A 25282-nucleotide genomic window follows, 5' to 3' on the forward strand; every position below is an offset into this window, starting at 1 on the left:
TCACTGGAGAAAGGAAATAAACACTTCATGTATCATATTTTTAAATGCACACAGGGCGTCTTGTAAGTCCTGTAGTTTATTTGATTTTTTTTCTGACCCTGAAACCTCCATACAATTATTCCATGTATACAAGTTTATGGCACACTTTGGATTCCACACCACATCCCTGAGCTCTCACCACATGTGAAAACAAAGGGTCATGCGTGTACTGCAATCCTGTGCCTCACTGTGTCTTGAGTCTCATTTCTCCACTTTAATAATTACATGGTGTTACCATCTTCACTTCACTCACAATGACTTGGAATTGACCATCCCTGTAATTGAGATTGTCCAGCTTGCTCATAAGAGCTTCCCAGGTGATGCTAGTGGTAAAAACCCGCCTGCCAGTGCAGAAGGCATAGGAGTTGTGGGTTCAATCCTTGGGTCAGGAAGATCCCCTGGAGGAGGGCATGGCAACCCACTCCAGTATTCTTGCCTGGAGAATCCCCATGGACAGAGGAGACTGGTGGACTACAGTCCGGAGGGCCTCAAAGAGTTGGACACGACTGAAATGACTTAGCACACACACCTTCGGCCTCATCATAAACATCGTGTGGCCACATCGGGCACACCTAGAACAGTCTGCAGAGCAGGACTGCCATTTTAAAATTCTCCAGTAATCTCCAGTTCCTCTGGTGATACACAAGCTGCAAAGGATTCCCCCAGGAAGTTCTGTTTCTACACAAGGAGCCAGGACTCAACGATTTGAGCCAACATTCCCCAGGGTGAGTGACAAAGGACTGGGGCAGTTAATTTTCCTCTAATGTGAGCACTCACGTCACCAAGTCTACGAAGCCTTTTAAGATCTTTCTGTGGGACCACTTTATACTCAAATGTTTCTTCACTGGCACATCACTCGAAGGCCTTCAAAATTTACTATCACCTTTTACAAATATTTTATTTATATATTTGTTTGGTTTCCTAGGGTCTTAGTTGTGGCACGCAGGATCTTTGGTTGTGGCGTGTGAGTGCTACAGCACTGGCCCTGTAGCTGCAGCATGTGGGCTCTCCAGTTGTGTGACACGTGGGATCGTATTTCTCCAACTAAGAATCGAACCCATGTCCCTTGCATTGGAAAGCGGATTCTTAACCACTGGACCACCAGGAATGTCCTGTACTATCACTTTTTTATGGTACTCACTGAAGTACTGTATGAATATATTATACAGTACTCATATAATTCAGAAGGTTTTTTATTTTTTTTAATGTGTACTTCAAGAAAGCACTCAGGGAGCTCCGACTATACCACGTTCGGCTTGAGGAGTCCGTGTTGGCCTCTGGAATTTAGCAAGGTGAGATAGTCTTCGCCATTCCCAGTGTGGTCCCCTAGGCGCGAGCCCCAGCGTCTTCTGGGACCTTCTTAGAAATGCAGACCCTGTGGCCCCACCTGGACCTGCTGGATTAGATGCATTTTAACACGTTCCCAGTGGGCTCCAATGCAAGATGGAGTTAGGAAAACCCTGAAGCAGTTCTTACACAGCGTTCTAGCCTGTATGGTGACAACAGCAATTACATTTCAACTTGCGTGGGCCTGTTCAACAATCATATTACATCTGAACATGAGTTTCGTCTGTTTGCTTGTTGCTCAGAGGCCCCTCTGCCCACCCAGATCTGAGGAAAGTCGCTTAAATGTTTGACAGTGTCTTTTGTGTCTTCTAGCAGATTGCCCTTCCCTATACTTGTCATTCTTGCAAGCTGCTTAGCAGTTGTCAAAGACAGTGTTATAACCTGCCTGGGAAGCTTGTTTGATCTGATGTCATAATCCTGTTGACCTGCCAAGCCCTGTGATTCGTTATAGTTAGAGCTGTTCATATTAATGTGAAGTGCAGGTGGGGAAGCTTTGTTTCATGAAGATCTTGAAACAAGTCATGTTTGGACTTGATAGATTCTGTGAAACCGAGACAAGGATGTGATTATTTCCTAAATCATACTGTATTTGGAGTTTAGAAATATATAGTCTACCTGAATCCTTTCTAGTTGATATTATAAAAAGAATGCAATAATGTCTTATTATATTACCACGTCAAGAAATGTTAACACCTGCCTTATTTACTTTTTGAGCACACCAGTGCCCTTTAAAGAGAGTATACACAGGAAAACAAGATAAAAAATGCTACATTGTTACATGAATTATGCATATTCAATCATTCAAGACAATTAGTCATATGAATAAACAATTATTATCTACTTGTTAGAATATAATTTTTAAGTGGTAAAATCATAATGCTTGTCCAAATATAAAATGAATGTGTCAAAGATTTTATTCAACTGATTAATTAATAAAGGAACCAGTCAAATATAAAGAGGGACTAAATATTTACAGACAGCTTGATAAATATTACTTTATGATTGCTGGGTTATATACAAAAACTGGTTACTATTCTACAGGGCAACAAACTGTTACCTTTGAGGTTAACAGCAATTATTTGTGTCTCTAACCACCCCCGCCAAATCTATCACTTAGCCTGTTCTTTCACAAACTCTGAGAATTTTAATCAATATTAAAGAGTGGAGTGAACAAAGTATTATTCCTTCTATTATCTTTGAGTGGTCTGTGCCCCTAGAAGACATTGAAATGAGGTTTTCTGCCTTACCTTACATCCAAATTTTATATAATTTCTCTTACAAACCATTTTCTGTTAAAAATGTCAACATCATTTCTAATGAAGGATTGCATATGTTCACTTTCCAAGTGGGCATTTATTCTAAAACAGCAGAAGGTAAAAGTTGGCATACTTTTTTCTACATCCTATAGTTAGTCCTGAACACCAGTAGGTTTTCAGAATAACTGTAGATTTCCATACCTAGTGATCCTGAGTACTCAACTTGTGCTTAGATATCTGAGGTGGCTCAGAGAACAGTCATGACAAGAGTGCCCACTCAAAGAGATGTGAATATCAGGAGGTTCTACTGTTCACACTCACACCACATGGCAAGGTAAATCTGCTCCCTGCTTTTGGTTCTCTGTGGACGCTGGTGTGTTTCAGTAGGAAATTAATATTTTTGAAATGAAGCACTCACTCCTTCTCCCCTATACATATGCTAATTACATAACATGTAGGTTTCTCTCTGTAATCATTTATATTCATATTCATGAAGAGTGCTTCCTCCCTCTTGCCGTTTGGCTTCCATTGAATCTCATCTGCATTATTCTCAGAAATTGAATTAATTGTGAGCTAGCATGGAAGAAGATAAGTATTCTGAGTATATTAACTAGGAAACATTGATCTATAACTAAAAATTATTTTCTAAAATAATTGTAGGGTGTGCGGGTTTTGTTAAGTTTGTTTTAATGTCAGGGTCTGCTTGCATTCAGAGCATTCACTACATCTACAAAGAAGAGGGGTCTTGGCTTTTTACGCTGCTCCTGACTTCAGCTTGCTCTCCAAAGGCAGCCAAGGGCAGAGAGGGCCCTTCACATTCTCAGCAGGGGACCTGGCAGAGGGGAAGATGCCAGAATCATAGAGTTCTCAGCATAAATAGTTCCAAGATCTGAATGCATTCTTTCCTAACAATTGAATGAATGGGTTTGTTCTCCCCTTCTTTCTGGTGAGCTAACCTTGTGTTGTGTTGGTCTGTTCAAGAGCATTCTTCAGTGAAGATATTTGGGGTAGAATATAAATGTGCCCCAGTAAACCGCATATGGGAATGTGATGTAGGGTTAGAATTCACAACTGCGGAGACTTCACAAGGCCTGCCCGTTGAAATACCTAGAGATGTTTACCAAAAGGAAGAGTGTTTCTGTTTGGCTCAGAATAAAAACACTGTTTTATGTGTTTGTGTGAGCATTCACTAAAATGTGTCCTGATGCATGGGACAGCTCCGTTAGGATTCTTTCCTAAACATTTTAGATTGCCTGTCTTTATTATTGTTTTCTGTAATGAGGTACAATAAAGCCCAAGCTTTTATCTGTATATTAACTTTTATAACTGAAAATGAGAATAGGTACAAAAATCAAAGGCATTAAGGTAGATCTTCCTGCACTTTAACTTTAAAAATGCTAGGTTCATGTAATCATTTATTTTTTCCCCAAATAATTTAAAAGGCTTCATTTGAGCCTTGATGGTAAATTGAATTACAGATTTATTAAATTTCAATGTGATCTTTAGGATAACACTGGCCACACAATTTATATGCCTTTATTTTTTTATGCCTTTATTTTAAATGTTACCTACATCATGGAAGGATGGTATCTTGATTACCATATAGATTCTTGGGGGCATTTCATTATTTTGGATGATGTAAAAATTTATAAGCATCAGTTAATTATTTTCATTTTTGTCTATTTTGAAAGTCTGATTTTAACATCCTGACTTTTTGCATTGATTATATTTTTATCATAATAAAGGTGTTGACTAGAAGACTTAGAAAATATTTGCAAAGCCTGGAGAAGGTAATGATCATCTGTGATATCCCTCTGTTTCCTGATATTTTATCCTTCCATGAAAATGCAGATTTATCTAAAATTAGGATCATCCTTTATGTAGAGAGTTTGTATTCTGCTTGATATTCTCACTTACAGATACTTTGAAACTATTTTTTAAAAAAGGCAGAGGGTGCAGAAATGTATCTTTTCAAATGGAAATATTCCTGCTATGTTATTAAATAAGAAAGCAGTCTGCAATTTTATCTCCTTTTTGGTGTAAACAACATTATACCATGCTTGATTTATGTCTTTCCAGATTCTTTCTTATTACGACATATGCTCCATTCTTTATCATCTTTTTGCTTATTTGTGTTTTCTGATTGTTCTATGGTGGAGCACTGTTAACTTTTTGGACTTCATCAGTATAGATTGAAATAACAAGAAGCATTCCTATCAAGAGCCTTTGTGAGCAGCTTTTTCTTGGATCATTTTCTTAGGATAAATTCCTAGGAGTGCCATCACTGGGTCTAAGTGGTGAATATTTTGTGTATTTTGTACTCTTTGTAGTCTAATTGCATTCTTCTTGAAAGTGAGTTTTAAATGTGTTTTCTACAAAGTAAAACACATTCATTCAGCCATTTCTGCCCTCATGTCTTTGCTTCATCAGGCTTTGTTGCATCATTATTTTTTCCCATCTTCCATAGAGTTCCTATCTCCTTATAAACCACACACACTTTTTTCTCTTCCCCCACCCCCAAACCCACATTTTTCTGGACAGCATTATCCCAGTGCTGTCCAGTGGTTCCCACTTCTGTGTTCACTGACTCATTGGAAAAGACCGTGATGCTGGGAAAGACTGAAGGCAAAAGGAAAAGAGGGCTGCAGAGGATGCTATATGGTTAGATAGCACTGCTGACTCAACGGGCATGAGTTTGGGCAAACTCCGGGAGATAGTGAAGGACAAAGGAGCTTGGTGTGCTGTGGTTCATGGGCTCACAAAGAGTAGGACATGACTTAGCAACTGAACAGGAACACCCTGTCCTAAGCCTCACCGCTCACCTTTGCCATCCCAGAGAACAGTGACTGCTTGTCCCTCTGGCCCCACATACTGTGCCAAACACAATAAAGATCACCTCCTCATTGAGAATCTGCCAAAATCAAAACATCAGATACTATCCTCAGATGAAGATTTTGTGAGTTTTTTGTTTCTATAAATTTAGTAGCTTGAAAAAATTAGTATACAAAGTTGTCCTTGAATTTTCAAGCATTATTTCTTAGAAGCTGTTTCAGTTCAGTTCAGTTCAAACTCACATCCATCGAGTCGGTGATGCCATCCAGCCATCTCATCCTCTGTCGTCCCCTTCTCCTGCTGCCCCCAATCCCTCCCAGCATCAGGGTCTTTCCCAATGAGTCAACTCTTTGCATGAGGTGGCCAAAGTATTGGAGTTTCAGCTTCAGCATCAGTCCTTCCAATGAACACCCAGGACTGATCTCCTTTAGGATGGACTGGTTGGATCTCCTTGCAGTCCAAGGGACTCTCATGAGTCTTCTCCAACACCACAGTTCAAAAGCATCAATTCTTCGGCGCTCAGCTTTCTTTATAGGCAAACTCTCACATCCATACATGACTACTGGAAATACCATAGCCTTGACTAGACGGACCTTTGTTGGCAAAGTGATGTCTCTGCTTTTCAATATGCTATCTAGGTTGGTCATAACTTTTCTTCCAAGGAGTAAGCGTCTTTTAATTTCATGGCTGCAGTCACTATGTGCAGTGATTTTGGAACCCAGAAAAATAAAATTTGACACTGTTTCCACTGTTTCCCCATCCATTTCCCATGAAGTGATGGGACCAGATGCCATGATCTTCGTTTTCTGAATGTTGAGCTTTAAGCCAACTTTTTTACTCTCCACTTTCACTTTCATCAAGAGGATTTTTAGTTCCTCTTCACTTTCTGCCATAAGGGTGGTGTCATCTGCATATCTGAGGTGATTGATATTTCTCCTGGCAATCTTGATTCCAGCTTGTGCTTCTTCCAGCCCAGCGTTTCTCATGATGTACTCTGCATAGAAGTTAAATAAGCAGGGTGACAATATACAGCCTTGACATACTCCTTTTCCTATTTGGAACCAGTCTGTTGTTCCATGTCCTGTTCTAACTGTTGCTTCCTGACCTGCATATAGGTTTCTCAAGAGACAGGTCAGGTGGTCTTGTATTCCCATCTCTTTAAGAATTTTCCACAGTTTGCTGTGATCCACACAGTCAAAGGCTTTGGCATAGTCAATAAAGCAGAAATAGATGTTTTTCTGGAACTCTCTTGCTTTTTTGATGATCCAGCAGAAGCTGTTTAGAAGAAGTTTATTATCAGAAATGTAGAGACCCCATATGAACGTAGAAAGTTCATTAGAACTGGTTCAAGTATTTTTCTTACAAAAATATATAGATTGCCTTTATACAGCACCACCTTTTATGGCCCAAAACCCAAATATGTGGATAGAAGGAAGGAAGCTCCACAGCAGCAGGCATGTTGACCAAAATTACTTTCACCTCAAATGCTAGGGCTGTGGACCACAAATAGTCTCATTTCCTGATATACTGAAGAACAGAATTGGTTGATGAAAAATATTCCAACCAGATGTCCAGGAATTTGGTAACTGCAGGTACAAAGGAAAGGAGGGAAGGAAGGCAAATTGTCTTCTATGTATTAAAACAGTGAAAGTGTTAGTCATGCCCGACTCATTGTGACCCCATGGACTATAGCCTGCCAGATCCTCTGTCCATGGGATTCTCCAGGCAAGAGTACTGGAGTGGGTAGCCATTTCCTTCTCCAGGAGATCTGCCCAACCTAGGGATCAAACCCAGGTCCCCCGCACTGGGGGCAGATTCTTTACCATCTGAGCCACCAGAGAAGCCCATTATATAACAGTGTGTTTTTTTAAAAATTATGTGTTATTTTGCCGGTGCCAGCCGGCAAAGTCGATCAGGTCCCAAGAACGTGCACGGCGGGGCTGAGAAAGGAAACTACAGCAAGAGACTACAACAAAGATGGGGTCGAGAGGTTCAGACACGTCTCCACGAAGGGACGCAGTCTGACACCAACTTTATTCAGCATCTTATATTTATACAGAAGAGCGTGAGAAAGACAAGACAGTTGACATTTTTTCTTGGTTGACCTATACACATTACAACAGTCACAAGAAACCTTGAGAGCACAGGAATGGCACCCTGTTATTATTTCTTACACCAGATAACATTTCTCTGTGCGTGAGAAGTTTGCACAGAACTCCAGGTGTCTGCAGTAAATAAGCGCCTAATCTCTGGGGTGGTGGGACAGAGAGCTATGTTTGCAAGCAAACCCTCAAGGACTGAGGCAGCTCCCAGAGCTGTGTCCTTCGGACAAAGGACCCTGTTCTCACGGGCAGCTCCCCGCATTATTTGTCTTTGGCGATGGGTCTTCATTGACGCATGTAGGCATTCTGTAGTTGTGACGAGTGGGGCTATTGTCTAGTTGGGATGCCTGGGCTTTTCATCGTGGTCACTTCTCTTGTTGCAGAGCCCTAGGGCTTGGGCTTCAGTCCTTGTGGCATATGAGCTTAGTTGTCCTGCAGCATGTGGAATCTTCCCAGACCAGGGATCAAAACCCACGTCCCCTGCAATGGCAGGTGGATTCTCAGCCACTGAACCACCAAGGGAATTCCTAACCCTAACAGTGGGTTTTAAGTAGTATGGATAGTCCATTGAGAGAAAGGCATTACATTCTCCAGATCTCTGTAGCTGAATATCTGTGACATGTTAGGCACTGTGCTGGGGGCTTTGAGGAATAAGGTCAAGTTGCAGGAGAACTTCCTCCTTGCCAATCAGTGTTACAATCAACTCAGGAGAAAGGCATGTGAACGGAGAACTACAGCAAAGGCAATTTAAGAGAGGGGCTTTTTGAGTGCTGTTAAGCAAATGCCTTTACATTCAGTTCAGGGACAGGCTATTTCCAACTGTGGAGGCAGAGGAAGATATTCTGCAAAGGAAGTAGCTTTTGAGCTGAGCCTTAGATTAGCTGATAATATCTTGAGAGATAAAGATGGCTAAAAATGTACATGAAAGGGATGCAAAATTCTGATAAAATTGTGCCAGGCATTTTGGGAAAAGCAAGTAGACCTATCTGACTGGTGTGGAAAGTTCAAGCGGAAAAGGAATGAGAGAAAACTCTGATATGATAGGTTAATTAAACCCATATCATGCAGGACTCAGACTCTCAATTGAGAGGCTGGTATTTCTCAGAGTTGTTTCTGTTTTGACTCACTACATGAGCATTATGTTGGGATGTAAAAATGCAGACTCCTGGGCCATGCTGCAAGTCAGAATCAGAAGGCAGGCCTCTGAAATCTGCATCTTAAAAATTATCTGAAATTTTGATTTAGTGATTCCAGTGCACACAAAATTCCAGGGCTTCCCTTGTGGCTCAGCTGGTAAAGAATCCGTCTGCAGTGTGGGAGACCTGGGTTCGATCCCTGGGTTGGGAAGATCCCCTGGAGAAGGGAATGGCTACCCACTCCAGTACTCTGGCCTGGAGAATGTCATGGACTGTATAGTCCATGGGGTCACAAAAAGTTGGACACAACTGAGTGACTTTCACTTTCACTTTTCCAGTGCACACTAACACTAAAACTGGTGAACATTTGCATTGAAACGGCAACCAGGAAGGCAGTCAGTGAATGCTGTGGGCAGGTGAATGGCCAGCAGGCAGGGAAACTCAGCAGTGACAGCAGGTGCAGGAGTTTGTGAATCACAGAGGAGGGAAGTCTGTGGAAGTGACTGGTGGCCAGAGATAGTGATAGAGAGGAGCAGTCATTAGGACTCATGGAGGTGGCACCAACAGAAATATGTATAATAAGTGAATTTCCCTGAACACCTCCAGGGTCAGTCTGAACCTCTACCCCTCTGCAAAGTTGTGTTTAACCCCCACCGCTAACAGAAATGCTCATGAAAAAAAAATGCCTGAACTTTCCTGAGGGCGTCTCACGTGTGCTCATGAACCCATCTGAATCCCGAGCGCCACGTTGTCCTGCTGGATGGATGTCATGATGTGAAGACTGCTCTGCTGGGTCCCTTGCTCTCTGCCCAGGCTGTGACCCATGAGCACCTTGAACTTGCTTACTGCCCTCCAGGCCCAGTAGCTTTCTGATACTGTCCCATCAGCCAGTCTGGGAGATGCCGTGGTCGCTGTGAGTTCTGTGGTCCCTGCCCCATCAGCATCCTTCCCTGCTGATTTGCGTGTCACCAGCATCTCTTTGGCTGCCTCACCAGGCCAAGCAGATACAGTGGATGATCTGGATGCTCCACTTTTGTCCTGCCAGGTGGTATCGTAAAGTACCCACATGGGGCACTGTGGCCTGGAGGGACGAGGAAGACTGGATTCTTCTCTTTGGATAGCCCTCTGCCAGAAGGATCTCCAAGCAGCCTTCTTTAGCTCTGTGTTTTGTAGATGGAGGCAAAATGCTCTTTCATCCTCTCTAACTTCTTCAGGGCTCAGACATCAGTTCAGTGGGGCTGCCAGGACACACCCTGAGAGGCAGAACCTCCTATCCCCACGGAGAGAGTAGAGGCTTGTGTTGGGGTATTGAGTTCATTGTGCCTGGCCCTCCTCCTCCCCTCAAAATGTATGTTCCTCTAAAACACAAGGCACCCTCTGTTCCCAGCAGGTGATGCTTTGGCAGGCCAGCTGCACCCTCCCCTCCATCACCGTATCTGACCAGTCCCCTGTGGAGGATACCATGAGATCACCTGAGATCCCCACTTCACATGGGGATTGAAAGGCAAATTGTGTTTGGAAGAAAAGAGACAAAAATTATTTCACTTAATTTTTTTAACAGAGGCAGTCTGCGCTAAGTTGCTTCAGTTGTATCTGACTCTTTGTGACCCTATGGTCTGCAGTCCGCCAGGCTCCTCTGTCCATGGGATTTTCCAGGCAAGAATACTGGAGTGGGTTGCCATGCCCTCCTCCAGGGGTCTTCCCCACCCAGAGATCAAACCCGCATCTCTCATGTCTCCTGTATTGGCAGGCGGGTTCTTTACTGCTAGCACCATCTAGGAAACCCAGAGGCGGTACATTTATATAATTCAAAAGGTACACAGGAGTATCCTGTGAAATGTCTTCCCACCTCCATCCCCTGCCCTTCAAGTGAACCTATTTGTGTTTAAAGTAAAAATGTACCATATAATCTTCCAGCTTTTTAAAAATGGAAAATGGTAGCGTGCTGTACACACCATTCTATACCATGCTTTTTACAATTCCATATGAGAGCTTCCTCATTCTTTCTACAGCTGCAGAGTATTTGTTTGTAGGGTTATATTTAACTGCTCCCTACAGGTAGAACTTGGCATTTTCCCAGGCTTTTGCTATCACAGATGATGCTACGATGGACAATTTGTAAAGAGCTCATTACAGACACAGGCAGGTGTGTATCTCCACGGTCAAGTCACACATCACTAGGTTCCTCCTCGTAAGTGTTGCGCCACTTGGCATTCATACAGTTAAGAGACAGGAGTCCCTTTACCCCCACTTGCTGTTTCATCAACAGAATGCTGTCAGACTTGTAGATTTTTGTTAATGCTGACAGGTGAGGGGTACCTTATCAGCAGTTTGGGGGGGAGGGGAGAGAGCTGGGTTGGGAACCTCTGGATGGCCAGAGCACTGCTTCACACATGGCACACGCAATGCTGTTAATGAGTAAAAACAAAAGCACCCACCAGCTTTCTTATTTTTGTCTAAAATGTCATTTTTAATTTCATGTGTTAAACGAACAGTAAAGTTGATTTTGCCTTGGGTGTATAGTTCTCTGGGTATTTTAAAAAATATTTATTTGTTTGGCTACGCCTGGTCTTTGTTGTGGCATGTAGGATCTAGCTCCCTGACCAGGCTCCCCCCGCACTGGGAGCACGGAGTCTTAGCCACGGGATGACCAGGAAGTCCCAGTTCTCTGGATTTGAATACCAGGATCGATTTGAGTAACTGCCACCATAACACGGGACAGCTCTGTCACCCCAGAGTCCCCCATGCTCTCCCTTTGCAGCTGCACCCTCCCTCCCCCAGACCCTGGCAACCATGGATCTGTTCCCCAGTCCTGTAGTTCTGTCCTTCAGAGAATGTCATAAAAATAGAAGCATACAGTATGTTACCCTTGGAGACTGCTTTTTCCATTCAGCATGATTTCCTGGAGATTTCATCCAAGCTGTTGCCTGCATTAGTATTTTGTTGCTTTTTATTGCCAAGAAATAGTCCATTGTATGAACACAGCACAGTTTGTTTACCCCTTGAGTGACATGGAGGTTGTTCCCAGTTTGGGGACATTATTAATAGAACGGCTGTAAACATTTGCATACTGGTTTTTGTGTGAATGTAAATTTTAATTTCTCCTCAGCTTAGTTTGATTTCCACTTATTGTGAGTAAGTTTAGGTATATTTTCGTATGTTTATAAGGCATTCATAGTTCCTTTTCTATAAAGTGTTCATTTCCTTGACTTATTTTTCGTTTGGGGTGTTGATGACTTTTAGACAAGTTGGTTAGGGGAGTTGACAGGCATCTGAATGAAAATAGCTGTTAGTTTTAAAAGGTAGGACCAAAAAAAAAAAAAATAATAAATAAATAAAAGGTAGGACCAAAGTTTGAGAGAAAAATGTCTGAAAACAAAAGATTTTAGAGTTACTCTGGTAGAGAATGGAGAGATGGGGCCATGGATCTATACAAGCTCTAAATGGAGGGAAAAAAAGACAGCCTGAAGACAGAATCTGTGGAAACACCCTGTTTAGGATCTGAAGGAGGAAACTAAGCAAGAGACCTCTTGGAGGTCAGAGGAAAGCCATGATGGTGCAGGGTAACATTAACAAAAGCTGGATATTGAAGGTCTACTAAGTAAAGGGTGTAAACCCACAGGGCCCAGTGTTCAGAAAAACAAAGAACATCTCTTTCCCAGAATCCCAAGCAAAACCCCCCAGCTTTGTCTGATTGGACTGGCGCAGGTCACATGACCATCCCTGGACCAATCAGGATAACCAGGAGTACAGCACCCTGATTGTTCTACGGGGTCACAGTGCTCCAACTCCCATATTTTCCAGAACTTCATGGATCCCCAGTGAGAGGTATGAGGCTGCTGGGTCAAAGACAGATGCTGAGGAAACAGCCAGCAAATGTCTAGTAAGTGGGCTTTGAGAATTGTGTATCAACAAAGTTTAGTTTAGTCAGCAGTTGTATTTCAAGGCGAAGAAGTCGAGGCAACAGGTGGAGAAAAACTCAATTCGAGTTTGCCTCAAGTTTTGGTAACCAAGAAGTTTAAATGAAGGACTGCTTCTCCCCGCCGCCTGCCCAAATAAGACAACACCCATGCATAACCACAGCACAGGGGATGGTCATGGGGACCGTGATCATGGAGACCACACAGCCTGAGGGGTCATTGAGGAGAAGGATGGCAGAAGTAACAGCAGGTGAAGCCCAGGGGTCACATGGAGGACATGCAGAGTACAAGGCTTCCCCTGAGAAGGCCAGTGGCCTCCCAGTCTCCATACTCTTGCCCTTCTTGTATTCATTCTCCCCACTGCAGTCATAAAATCTTGTCATGTTGGTACCCAGAGAGAGCTATGTCAGCGGCCTCATGTTGTTCCCTCGATGTAAGTTTTATGGAGTGGATTGGATTTTAGGACCCTGGGGACTTCTGCCTGTGTTTACCCTTTACTCTTCAGTGCCCTAAAACCATCACAATCCACAAGCTGACCACTTTTCCTCTTCAACAATGGCAATCCTCTGTCTCTTCTCTAGACTGCAAGCTCCCCATAGTCGTGGATTGTGATGGTTTAGCTCAGACTGGATCCTCTAGCAATGTGACATACAGCAGGAGCTCACACATGTGGACACTGGAAGGATGGATGGGTACCCTCTAATCTGAAAAATGCTCTAGCCTCAGTGTTTACTTCTAAGGTCTGATTCTCGCTCATTGTTTACCCGAATCAGATGTCATTTTATTAGAAACTAAACAAGAGCAATAATGAATGAAGAATTGGCGGGGGGGGGGGGGGGAAGACCAACTCTTTAGAATTCTATTTTATATTTATGGGGGAAAAAAGAGTGGGAGGGCAACATGCCAAAATATAGACACAGTTGACAGTAGGTAGTGGAAATAAGGATCTGTTTTTCCTTATACTTTTTGGTGCTTCCCAGATTTTCTACAATGCATATGTTTTACTTTTTGTTGTTTTCCAGATTTTCCAATGCATTGAGGAAAGTGTTTCAATTTTTCAATTATAAAATTTCAAAATAACCCACATGAAACTGTAACAAAACCATAGCAAGCTCCTCATTCTCTGACTTAAATGTATTAATCAATTGGTTATGTTGAGACTTCACCTAATGAATTTTGCTGTGAAAACACTAAAGGAAGAAGAAAATGGAGGACATTAAGGAGTTAAAAATATTTTAAACATGCCTTTAAGGAAGGAGGCAAAGGAGGGAAGGGGAGAAAGAGAAAAAATAGGGAAAGGAGGAGAGAGGGACATGGGAACAAAGAAGGAAAACCACAGTCTGAAGTGTCCTGAAGAAGGATTGATTAAGCTTCGCGCATGCACCCAGTGAGACATGTACACTATCTGAAGTTCTGTCTCTGAAGACAGTGGTAGTGCCCAGATGGGCACGATGGAGCGTCCATACCGCCACATCTAAAATATCTTCCCTGCTGCTGCTAAGTCACTTCAGTCGTGTCCGACTCTGTGTGACCCCATAGACGGCAGCCCACCAGGCTCCCCCGTCCCTGGGATTCTCCAGGCAAGAACACTGGAGTGGGTTGCCATTTCCTTCTCCAATGCATGAAAGCGAAAAGTGAAAGTGAAATCACTCAGTCATGTCTGACCCTCAGTGACCCCATGGACTGCAGCCTACCAGGCTCCTCCATCCATGGGATTTTCCAGGCAGGAGTACTGGAATGGGGTGCCATTGCCTTCTCCCAAAATATCTTCCCAGACCACCCCAAATAAACGCACTCTGTAAGTAATGATGATGCTCTTGCTTTTAACATGGCTCCTGCAGAAGGTGACTTTCTCCTCCACCCTCTGCCTGCCAAGAAAGGATGACACCATCTTTGTGAAGATCATGACCATCCTTGTGACTTAAGGTGTGGGTGTGCTAGTTGCTCAGGGGTGTCCAACCCTTTGCGACCCCTGTGGACTGTAGCCCGTCAGGCCCCTCTGTCCATAGAATTCTCCAGGCAAGAACACTGGAGTGAGTTGCCATTCACTTCTCCAGGGGATCTTCCCAACCCAGGGATCGAAGCCACGTCTCCTGCACTGCAGGCAGATTCTCTACCATCTGAATCACCAGGGAAGCCCTGTGACATAATATTAAATAAAAAAATAATAGATTGAAGGGAATTCCCTGGTGGTCCAGTGGTTAGGACTCAGTGCTTTCACTGCAGTTGCCTGGGTTCAGTCCCTGGTTGGGGAACTGAGATCCTGCAAACCACATAGTATATGGCCAAAAAGCAAATTTTTTAAAAGTATAGGATGAAAAAAAAAATAAAATAGATTGAAGAAAGTGTGGTTATAGCCATGCATTGAGAAAATAAACATAAAATTTATTCCAAAAGATGGAAAAACTGAAAGACATACCATGAATAGCAATACAATGATGAATAGCATGACTGTGTTTTTCCTACTTTTAAAATGTTTACAACCATACATTTTAAAAAATATATGTATTATAAGGGACTTCCCTGGTGGCTCAGTGGTTAAGACTTCACCTTCCAGTGCCAGGGGTGTGGGTTTGATCCCTTGGTCAGAGAGGTAAGATCCTATATGCCTCTAGGTCAAAAAACCAAAACATAAAATAGAAACAATATTGTAGCACATTTAGGAAAGACTTTAAAAAAATGGTCCACATCAAAACAAAAAAAAAATCTTAAATAGTATTATAAAATAAAGCAATGTAAAAATTGTGTTTTAAACATCTAATCAGTTTTACTTGACTTGAAATTAATACAGGAAGAGCTCTCACCATTCTTTGCTCTCCTTCCCGCAGGATGTGCTGGGCGGCATCCTGATCACCGCCATCCTCATTGTCCTCACTTACCCTGCCTGGACCCTGATCGATCGCCTGGACTCGGCCAGCCCTCTCTTACCTGTGTGTGTTCTAGTGGTGCCATTCTTCCTGTGCTACAACTACCCCGTGTCTGATTACTACAGCCCAACCAGAGCAGACACCACGACCATCATGGCTGCTGGAGCTGGGGTGACCATAGGGTTCTGGATCAACCATTTTTTCCAGCTCGTGTCTGAGCCCATGGAATCTCTCCCTGTTATTCAGAACATCCCACCGCTCACCACCGACCTGTTAGTTTTGGGTCTGGCCAAATTCACTGTGGGAATTGTGCTGATCCTCCTGGTCCGTCAGCTTGTACAGAAGCTCTCGCTGCAAGTGTTGTACTCCTGGTTCAAGGTGGTCACTAGAAACAAGGAGGCCAGGCGGAGACTGGAGATCGAAGTGCCTTACAAGTTTGTTACCTACACGTCTGTTGGCATCTGTGCTATCACCTTCGTGCCAATGCTCCACAGGTTTCTGGGATTACTCTGAGCCTCAAACAGTCACTGGACAAGACATCAAAAAGTTGAGTGGGGAAGTCTTGATGACACATTTTTCTTTAAAAACAATTTCCTTAAGTCACATGTCTATTTTGCTAATATCTAAGATAAATGTTGCTGCTGTATGGTGGGGAAAGTTGTCTCATAGGAACCACTTGCCTGTAAGGGTCATGTCACGGATGAAGCCAGGCTAAACCCACAGTTAACCTCTTTCGGGGTCCCCCACCCTGTTACATGGACTTTGGGCCAGCCGTGGGCTGGCAGGAATTGCAGCCTGGCTTAGGAGTGGCCACAAACACCCTGGGTTCTGAAGAGCATGACCCAGAAAGCTGGACAACGGGTTTTCTTTTCAATTATGACCCTGCCCATCGCTCAGTCTCAGTGCTGCTCCGAGAGAAAAGATGATGTTCCTTGGACAGGGTGACTTTCTGTCGTTATGATCACATGAGACCATGCCAGCTCACAGGGAAAGAGTGCTGTAAACCTCCCCGGGAAGCGTGAAAGGCGAGGCAAAGCCCTGAGGTCCTAGGCAAGAACCTGCTTTCCCTGTGTGTCCTGGTCTCTGTCAGGTGCGCATTGGACAGGAGGGGATCTGCTCCTCCTTGCCTGTACACTTTGCAGGATTTGGATACCATTTATTTCTATCCTCTTCTGAACCATGAACCCAACTGGCTGCTCCCAACTCACTTCATCTGGGTTCCTCTGGGTATGCGGCTCTCTCCTGCATCAGAGTGACTTGGGACAAGCCCTCTGCCCTTCTTCATCTTTTTTTTGCTTTTTACAAACTGGGAAGGCACTGTCGTGGGCCTGTTAAAGTGGATCAGTAGAAAAACAGGTGAATGTAATCCTTCTTGGGGCCCTAGACCTCCGTCCTGGCCACTGTTTCTTCATTACTTTTTCTAAATCCATTTTCTCATCTGCTAAATAGAATCAGGGGCTCCCTTTCCATCTCCCACCCCCACCTCTTGTCTCTTGGCAATTTTAAGGGTAATTAATGTCAGAACAATGTCAGCCTCTCTTTGGAACAAGCCAACCCAACCCAGCATCCTTTAGACCCCAGGCAAGTCCTTATTAGACTTAGGAAGGTGATCATTATGCAAACACCTTCCTGCAGGGGCTCCTCTAGGAGGAGGAACAAGAATGAAGAGGAACAGCTGAACAGCTGTCAACGGTGGTTCTTAAAAGCGAGTGTCAATGGGCAGTTAACAAAGTGTCTTATGGTGGAGCTCCTGAGCTGCTGAAGCCAATGCTTTATAACCTCCTGCGTCCTCACCACTCACATACTTTGAGGGGAAATCTGCCTGTCTGGACAGTTAGGTTCTTACCTCCGCATCCAGTGTGAAAACTGAACACCCGTTTGTCCTGATTTCAAAGACGCACCCTGGCCTTTTGGTTGCGATCATCTCTGATGTTTGCCTTCATGCTTCTGACATTTTTCATAGTTAGAAGGCAGGGGTCAAAATGACTTGCTGTTTGTGTTTTTACATCATCCTCTGACCAAGATCTGTGGCACTCTGGCAGGGGGATGCCCCAGGTCACGGGCACCCCCACCCGAGACCACCCCACACTGCAGTGCACGCGGCACTCTCTGTACCCCCGTCCCCGTGGGCTGCCAGACCTGAGATCATAGCCCTGGGTAATATTTACACAAAATGATTTTAGTTGATTTCTCTGAAGCTAACGGGCAAAAGGATCAGCTTTTTCCACTTGTATCCTTTGAGAAGGGTGCTAATTGTTGTCATAGCGGTGGGTGTGAACGATTCATTTGTGTGTGTATATAAATTTTACTGCCATCTCTTTAGTTTTAAGCCCCCAAAACAGAACCGCAGTCAACTGCATTGATGTATTCAAGGCTGTATTTATACAATTTGGATTGAGGATGAATATGGTAGCCATTGTGCAGTAAAGAAAGACTCACAGATTGGTCACTTTTTAAAGTCTCTTGTTACATCAACCAAAGAATAAAAAGTACATATTGGTGAGGCCAAGCTTAGTTTTTGAGCACGACGGCTCTGTGGCCTAGAATGAGGCAGAAACTGTTTAGAAAAACCATTTTAACTGCTTCAAACTGCAGCTTGGTCAGCCCTCATTCACCTTACCCAAGCCCTTCACCCTGTTATACACACACACACACACACACACACACACACAGAGCCCTCCTCATTCACTTTACCCAGCCCTTCACACAAACACACACAAAACACCCCTCATCCCACCCCCCAAGACTACACCTTCCATCTCTGACCTTTGGATTTTCTCTCTGGGGATAGACTGCCCCCTGCTGGCATAGCCCCTGTCTTGATCCAGAGCCTCTGTTGAGCAGAAGTCTTAGAGATTAAGTTTTAAAATCCAGCTCATCTTGATGTGTCCAGTCTAAGCGTAGAAGATGTAGTCTGGCCAGCCCTGCATTTGAACGTGGTGACACCAAAGTGCTTGGCGTTATCAGCCCCTCCAGGCAGAACAGCACGTGCTCTTCCTGACTGCCCTCCTGCCCCCAGCCCACAAGCACAAGGGACCAGGCATTTCCTCCTGTGAGTGTCATGCTAAACAGCCATCATTCCAGGCCAGTTTTGCCTGGACCCCCACCAAAACAGATGATGCGGGAGAAAAAACCACAGAGGAGACCATGAACAAAAAACCCTCAAGGACTGAAATCACCCCTCAAGGTGCCTGCAGATCACACTATAACAGAATTTTCTTGCCCAAATAGGCGACTCATGCTTCCCGAGTGTAACCAAAGCATGTGGTGTTTCAGGGCCATATGCTCTGGTTTTCTATTTTGGAAACCTTCAGCTATCTTACTTATGTACTGTATGTAAATTTATTCTTTTTAAAATCATTTTTGTTTGATTATGATTTATTAAATGCTTTAAAAGCCAGTGTTCTGCTTCCTTGCAATTTTTCCCCCTTAGATCCTCAGGGTTCATGGGACCTGAGTTGAAAAGTGGTGGCAAAAATAAACAGCAGCTTTACAGTTCTCTGGGGCTTCCCAGGTGCTTCAGTGGTACAGAATCTGCCTGCCAACACAGGAGATGTGGGTTCGATCCCTGGAGAATCCCAAGGACAGAGGAGCCTGGTGGGCTAGTCCTTGGAGTTGCAAAGCGACTCAACAGTGACGATACAGTTCTCTAGTGCTGTCGTGATGCAGCCACACGCAGATGTTGGTGAGCACCACGGCAGCCACAGATATGATGAAAAGAAAGGAAGTAGTATGACTGCGTGTCTAATTACCCTCCTTCAGCTCCTCAAGACCCAAGAGCATCCTCTTACCATATTCAGAGATAAATGTCACTATATATTGAAGATAAGCAAAATGCTCTCTCTTTTAAAATTTCTTTACGGCTGCACTGGTCTTTGTTGCTGCATTTGGGCTTTCCCCACTTGCAGAGAGTGGGGGCTGCTCTCCAGTTGTGTGCGGACTTCTCACTGTGGCTTCTCTTGTTGCATAGCACAGGCTCAGTAGCCATGATGCCTGTGCTTGGTTGCCTCTCGGAATGAGGGATCCTCCCAGACCAGGGATCAAACCCATGTCCCCTGCATTGGCAAGCAGACTCTTAACCACTGGACCACTAGGGAAGCCCAAGCAAAAGGTTTTCACAGGTGACTGCACTGTCTGCTGAATGAAATGGACATGACCCCACTTTACAGTCACGTCATTGCAATGATATGCTCTCCCCTTCAGCATCCCTTGCTTTTTGAAATGGTATTGAAAGCTGACACTCTTATTTGCAAGGCTAAGTTAGGATCCGGTTTGTACCTTGAACACCATGTTATTTCATAATACCTAATTTGCTGCTTCCCATGGGCATGTGAGACTAGATGAGACCTCATCTGCCAAATGGAGGTCTCTGCAGAGAGAAGACTCGGGCTCAGAAAATTACAAACCAAGATCCAAAGTTGTTAAGGCTGTAGGATAAAGATAAGCTCCCAGTGGGAATTGAGTTCTGTGACTCAACAGAGGCTCATAGGGGAGGTAATGTGTGAGCCAGGCTTAAAGAACAGATGGAGTTTGCATGGAGACGTGATGCAAAGTAGGTACAAGATGATGCTCTAGGGTGAGGGCACAGCTTGCGAGAGACACTTCCCCTACACCTCCAGCTCTTACAAGGAAGAGCCAGACCACACCCGTGGTGGTGTGCATGTGTGTGGGAGTTAACAGTAATGGTAGGGCTGGGATAAACGGCTGGGATAAACAGTGAGCAAGAGGCTTTGATGGGGCAGAACCTGATCACGAGAATAGGAAGGGAGCCTAAGAAGCGCCTTACTCCTTTTCCTTGCCTCCACATGGGATAATCCAGAGGAGGTGACATCTACAGGTGATTTCAGTCTCTTCACTCAAATATTCACCCCAGCAGAGGGTGCCTTTCCCTCTGCTGTCAGTGAACCTCTAGCTCCCACATCCTTTCTTCATCTCTGGGCAGATGTGACAGCAGCAAGGGACTGAATCTGTGTCCTTGGTGTCCACGCGTCCCTCCCACCTGTCTTTGCTCAGTTCCTTGAGCTAAGTCCCATGGAACTTTATTTTTAAATATTTTGTCATGATCCTGTCTTTTTGAGGGACCTGTAAATAACCCATGTTGTTCTTGAATGATTAAAAATCATACCCAGTGGCTTCCCAGGTGGCACTAGTGGTTAAGAACCCGTCTGACAAATGCAGAGGATGTTCAGAGACACGAGTTCAATCCCAGGGTTAGGAAGATGCCCTGGAGGAGGGTGTAGCAGCCCACTTCAGTATTCTTGCCTGGAGAATCCCATGGACAGAGGAGCCTGGTGGGCTACAGTCCATAGGGTCACAAAGAGTTGAACACGACTGAAGCGACTTATCACACACCAAGTGGAAATAAATGATTACAAATAAAGCCCTGGTTCTCTAGTAAGAGGTTAACCAGAATCAAGTGGAATGAGGGTAGACATATCTTATTTTAGGAAATAGATCTTTTGGTAAAAGCTGCCTCTGTTTGGGTTGTTTAAACTTGAATTTTAAGTGCACTAAGAAGTTTGCTGCTTAAAAATCATATGGCAGCTCATTTCTGTAAACAGCAGATCAGATCAGATCAGTAGCTCAGTCATGTCTGACTCTTTGCGACCCCATGAATTGCAGCACACCAGGCCTCCCTGTCCATCACCAACTCCCAGAGTTCACTCAGACTCATGTCCATCGAGTCGGTGATGCCATCCAGCCATCTCATCCTCTGTCGTCCCCTTCTCCTGCTGTCCCCAATCCCTCCCAGCATCAGAGTCTTTTCCAATGAGTCAACTCTTCACATGAGGTGGCCAAAGTACTGGAGTTTCAGCTTTAGCATCATTCCTTCCAAAGAAATCCCAGGGCTCATCTCCTTCAGAATGGACTGGTTGGATCTCCTTGCAGTCCAAGGGACTCTGAAGAGTCTTCTCCAACACCACAGTTCAAAAGCATCAATTCTTCAGTGCTCAGCCTTCTTCACAGTCCAACTCTCACATCCATACATGACCACAGGAAAAACCATAGCCTTGACTAGACGAACCTTTGTTGGCAAAGTAATGTCTCTGCTTTTGAATATGCTATCTAGGTTGGTCATAATTTTCCTTCCAAGGAGTAAGCGTCTTTTAATTTCATAGCTGCAGTCACCATCTGTAGTGATTTTGGAGCCCAGAAAAATAAAGTCGGACACTGTTTCCACTGTCTCCCCATCTATTTCCCATGAAGTGATGGGACCGGATGCCATGATCTTCGTTTTCTGAATGTTGAGCTTTAAGCCAACTTTTTTACTCTCCACTTTCACCTTCATCAAGAGGCTTTTGAGTTCCTCTTCACTTTCTGCCATAAGGGTAGTGTCATCTGCATGTCTGAGGTTATTGATATTTCTCCCGGCAATCTTGATTCCAGCTTGTGTTTCTTCCAGTCCAGTGTTTCTCATGATGTACTCTGCATATAAGTTAAATAAACAGGGTGATAATATACAGCCTTGACATACTCCTTTCCCTATTTGGAACCAGTCTGTTCCATGTCCAGTTCTAACCGTTGCTTCCTGACCTGTATACAAATTTCTCAAGAGGCAGATCAGGTGGTCTGGTATTCCCATCTCTTTCAGAATTTCCCACAGTTTATTGTGATCCATACAGTCAAAGGCTTTGGCATAGTCAATAAAGCAGAAATAGATGTTTTTCTGGAACTCTTGCTTTTTCCATGATCCAGCGGATGTTGGCAATTTGATCTCTGGTTCCTCTGCCTTTTCTAAAACCAGCTTGAACATCATGCTCCTTAATGGATTCTTTAGGATACAGCACACATGCGTTGTTTTCTGCAAGTGGGGCACCCCTGCAGTGCAGACTTGACTATTTACAGGATGCATGTTAAGAATGAGAGCTCAATGTGGACCATGAATAGAAGGTTAAGTTCTTTTTTTTTTTGAGGGTTAAGTTCTTAAAACTGGAGCCTTGCGAGACAAGGAAAGCCATGCAAAGCCAAACCCCCTTTTCCTTTTCCACGCCTGTCTACATGGCTTGCAGAAGCCAGCAAGACAAGTGAGGATGTAGCTGGAGTTTCAGCTGGGACGTTTCTTCCCTGTACCCACTCAGCACACGTGCTGGTCCTGCTCTCTTGCTATGACATCAGGGTCCCCTTGGATGGAGCACAAGCCAGATTCTTTCCCATTGGAGAGTTTCAAAGAATGTCAGTGCCTCCTTAACACACACAAAGCCAGCTTTAATGTGTTGGGGGTGGGGTAGGGTGACAGTTGGTACTGCTGTCATGCCATCAACCTGCATCTGTGAGCCTAAATAGGAGCAGAGCCTCCTGGGCTTCCAGTCCACAGTGTCTGTCTCCTGGGAACTAGATGGATGATGCCGAGAGAAGAGAAACTGCATAGAGCACACTAAACCCAGATCATTTTATCATCTAAACTAGGTACCAATAAAAATATTTGGCTAGAAGACTTTGTTGTGGGGGGAATAAAACCACAGCTTAACATAAATTTATTACAAAGCCAGTCAATCAATTCTACTGCCATTCAATTGGTATTAGTATTTTCATCAGGGTGTTTCTATTTTATCTCATAGTTTTTTCACTGATATTAATTTAAAATACCCATCTTCCATGTCTCTACCTGTTTCGTCTTTCCTCTGGCTTCTTAAACATATGGAAGAGAGTTATCTTTGTCTATTAATTTTATCAGCTATGTCACTTTTAAATCTTAAAATTCACTTTCCTCCTTACTGATTGTATTGGTGACTTCACTTGCCTCATAATTTTTATTGGATGCCAGATACTGTGAAGTTGAGATTCTTGGGTGCTGGGTATCTTGTCCGACTATACATATTCTTAAACTTTGTTTCAGGATACAGTTCATTCCTTGAAAATTGTTTTGATTCTTCTGGGTCTTGTTTTTAAGATTTTTTAGGTGGAACCAGAGTGACATTTAGTCTTGAGTTGTTCTCCGAACCCTTGAGGCAAGGCCCTTCTGGGTACACTCCTCATCGTGGTTTCCGAAGTTCGCTAGCTCTACACCTTGCCAATGTGGTATTCAGGTACCTAAGATAATACCGAATGTGGATGTTTATAGTCTTGTGTGCTTTAGGGCTGGTTTCTCGTGGTCCCTAAGACTGTTGTTTTAGGAGCAGCGGGGTGGGGGGCAGGCATATGGAAGTCAACTGGAGCACTGCTTACTATTGCAGAGTTGGAAACAACAGAAGATTCATCAACAAGCATAGCTGACCAGATTGTGGACATCCACACAAGAGACTTTTGCATCATATAAAAGAATGAGGTATGTCTAAAGGAAGGTACTGGCCTGGAAAAATGGGGCATATTAAGTGAAATGTCATGAGATTACACTTTGGAAGGTAGAAACCAAAACTTGCTGCAAACCAGTAAGCAGAGCATGACCCCAGAACTGTGAACAAGTACGTGGGTCTGACTGTCCAAACTAAGGAAAATGTCAGCAACAACATAAACTAAATTGTTAACAGTGATTAGGTAGAGGATTACAGGAGGAAGGGTAAATTAGCTTACCCTTACTTGGATGGCCTTATTTGGTACCATTTTTAAATTAATTTTTTGTCTCTTTTAGTATTTTATATATAAAAAACAAGACTTGTTTAAAGAAAAAACATTTGGGTAAATAGGTAAATGACAGACACAACGCTCAGATGTGGGTGCCATGTCCCTCTTACCAGGTGTCACAAATCCACTTACGGCCATGTGAATTCTGGGCACATTATTAACCTCTCTGAATGTTGTTCTCTTCCTATAAGTCAGGAAGAATCCCTATTCTAACTCCCACCTACAACTGTTAAACCAAAGAATTAATGCGTTGAGATAAAAATCACATGTGAAAATACTCAATAAACTAGAATAATGCAGGAAAATCAGGCTGAAGAAATTATCTGTAAGCTAAAACAAGAATCAATTATATCTAACTTCCCTTTTAATATGAGGGCCCCCAGTTTTTACTAGGCAGGTGTGTCTTCTTCAGTGAAAGCTTTCTGGCAGGCAGTGCCCACAGATCGCTCTGGTTCCAGTTCGAAACACTCACAGGCACAAGTATAAGACCATCTTGCTGTGGAGCCTCGACTTGTAAGTGAAGGCTCTTCATCTAATGTATCCAATACTGTTTTTCTTCTACTGCCTCCTGCTTCAGAGGGCAGGAATGCCACATGATGGCTGGAGTTGATTGTTTCCCTTTCCTGCTGGGATACACAGTTAGGTATCAGTGGCTGCCAACAGAATTAATGGTTCCACCCACTTCAACAATGGCTATCCTGACTCACAAACCCTGACTTCAATCAGTGAACTTGAAACTGGGGAAGAATGTCTCACTAATCGTGGTAGAGCAGTAAGCCATCACAAGCAGACACGCGGATTCTCAAATTCATGCTCTTCTACCCTAAGCGTACATCTGCTGGTGTTCACATCAAAATACAAAAGTTGCACTAATTTTTGTCTCCTAGCTTTAATGAGGTATTACTTCTTAACTACTAATACCACCTTATTTAAGGTACAGATATTCCAATCACCCCAAAGAGTTAACTCTTAATTCTTTGCAGTCAATTTCCCTTCCACAGGCTCCAGCTAATCAATCTGCCTTTGACTTTTCCAGCTCTTCATATAAATGCAATCACATGTAGTCTTGTGTCTGGCTTCTTTCACTTAATGTAGTGCTTAGAGACTCATTCATGTTTTGAGTATCAGTAGTTCATTCCTTTAAAAAAGGAATGTGATGTATTTTGGGGCTGTGATGTATTCCATAGTATAAATATACTCTATTTATCCGTTCATCTGTTT

General features: G+C 43.6%; 1 protein-coding gene across 1 annotated transcript in view; it reads left to right on the top strand.

The window, feature by feature from the left end:
- The window catches only part of SGPP2 (sphingosine-1-phosphate phosphatase 2), a 147776-nt gene extending 128877 nt beyond the window's left edge, over positions 1-18899 (top strand). The window contains exon 5 of the mRNA XM_003585772.6: positions 15461-18899. Coding sequence (XP_003585820.1) covers positions 15461-16012 — 552 coding nt within the window. The 3' untranslated portion in view covers positions 16013-18899. The remainder of the gene's footprint in view (positions 1-15460) is intronic.
- The last annotated feature ends 6383 nt before the right edge of the window (positions 18900-25282 follow it).

This window comes from Bos taurus, chromosome 2 (genome assembly GCF_002263795.3).
Source record: "Bos taurus isolate L1 Dominette 01449 registration number 42190680 breed Hereford chromosome 2, ARS-UCD2.0, whole genome shotgun sequence".
NCBI classification, from domain to species: domain Eukaryota; kingdom Metazoa; phylum Chordata; class Mammalia; order Artiodactyla; family Bovidae; genus Bos; species Bos taurus.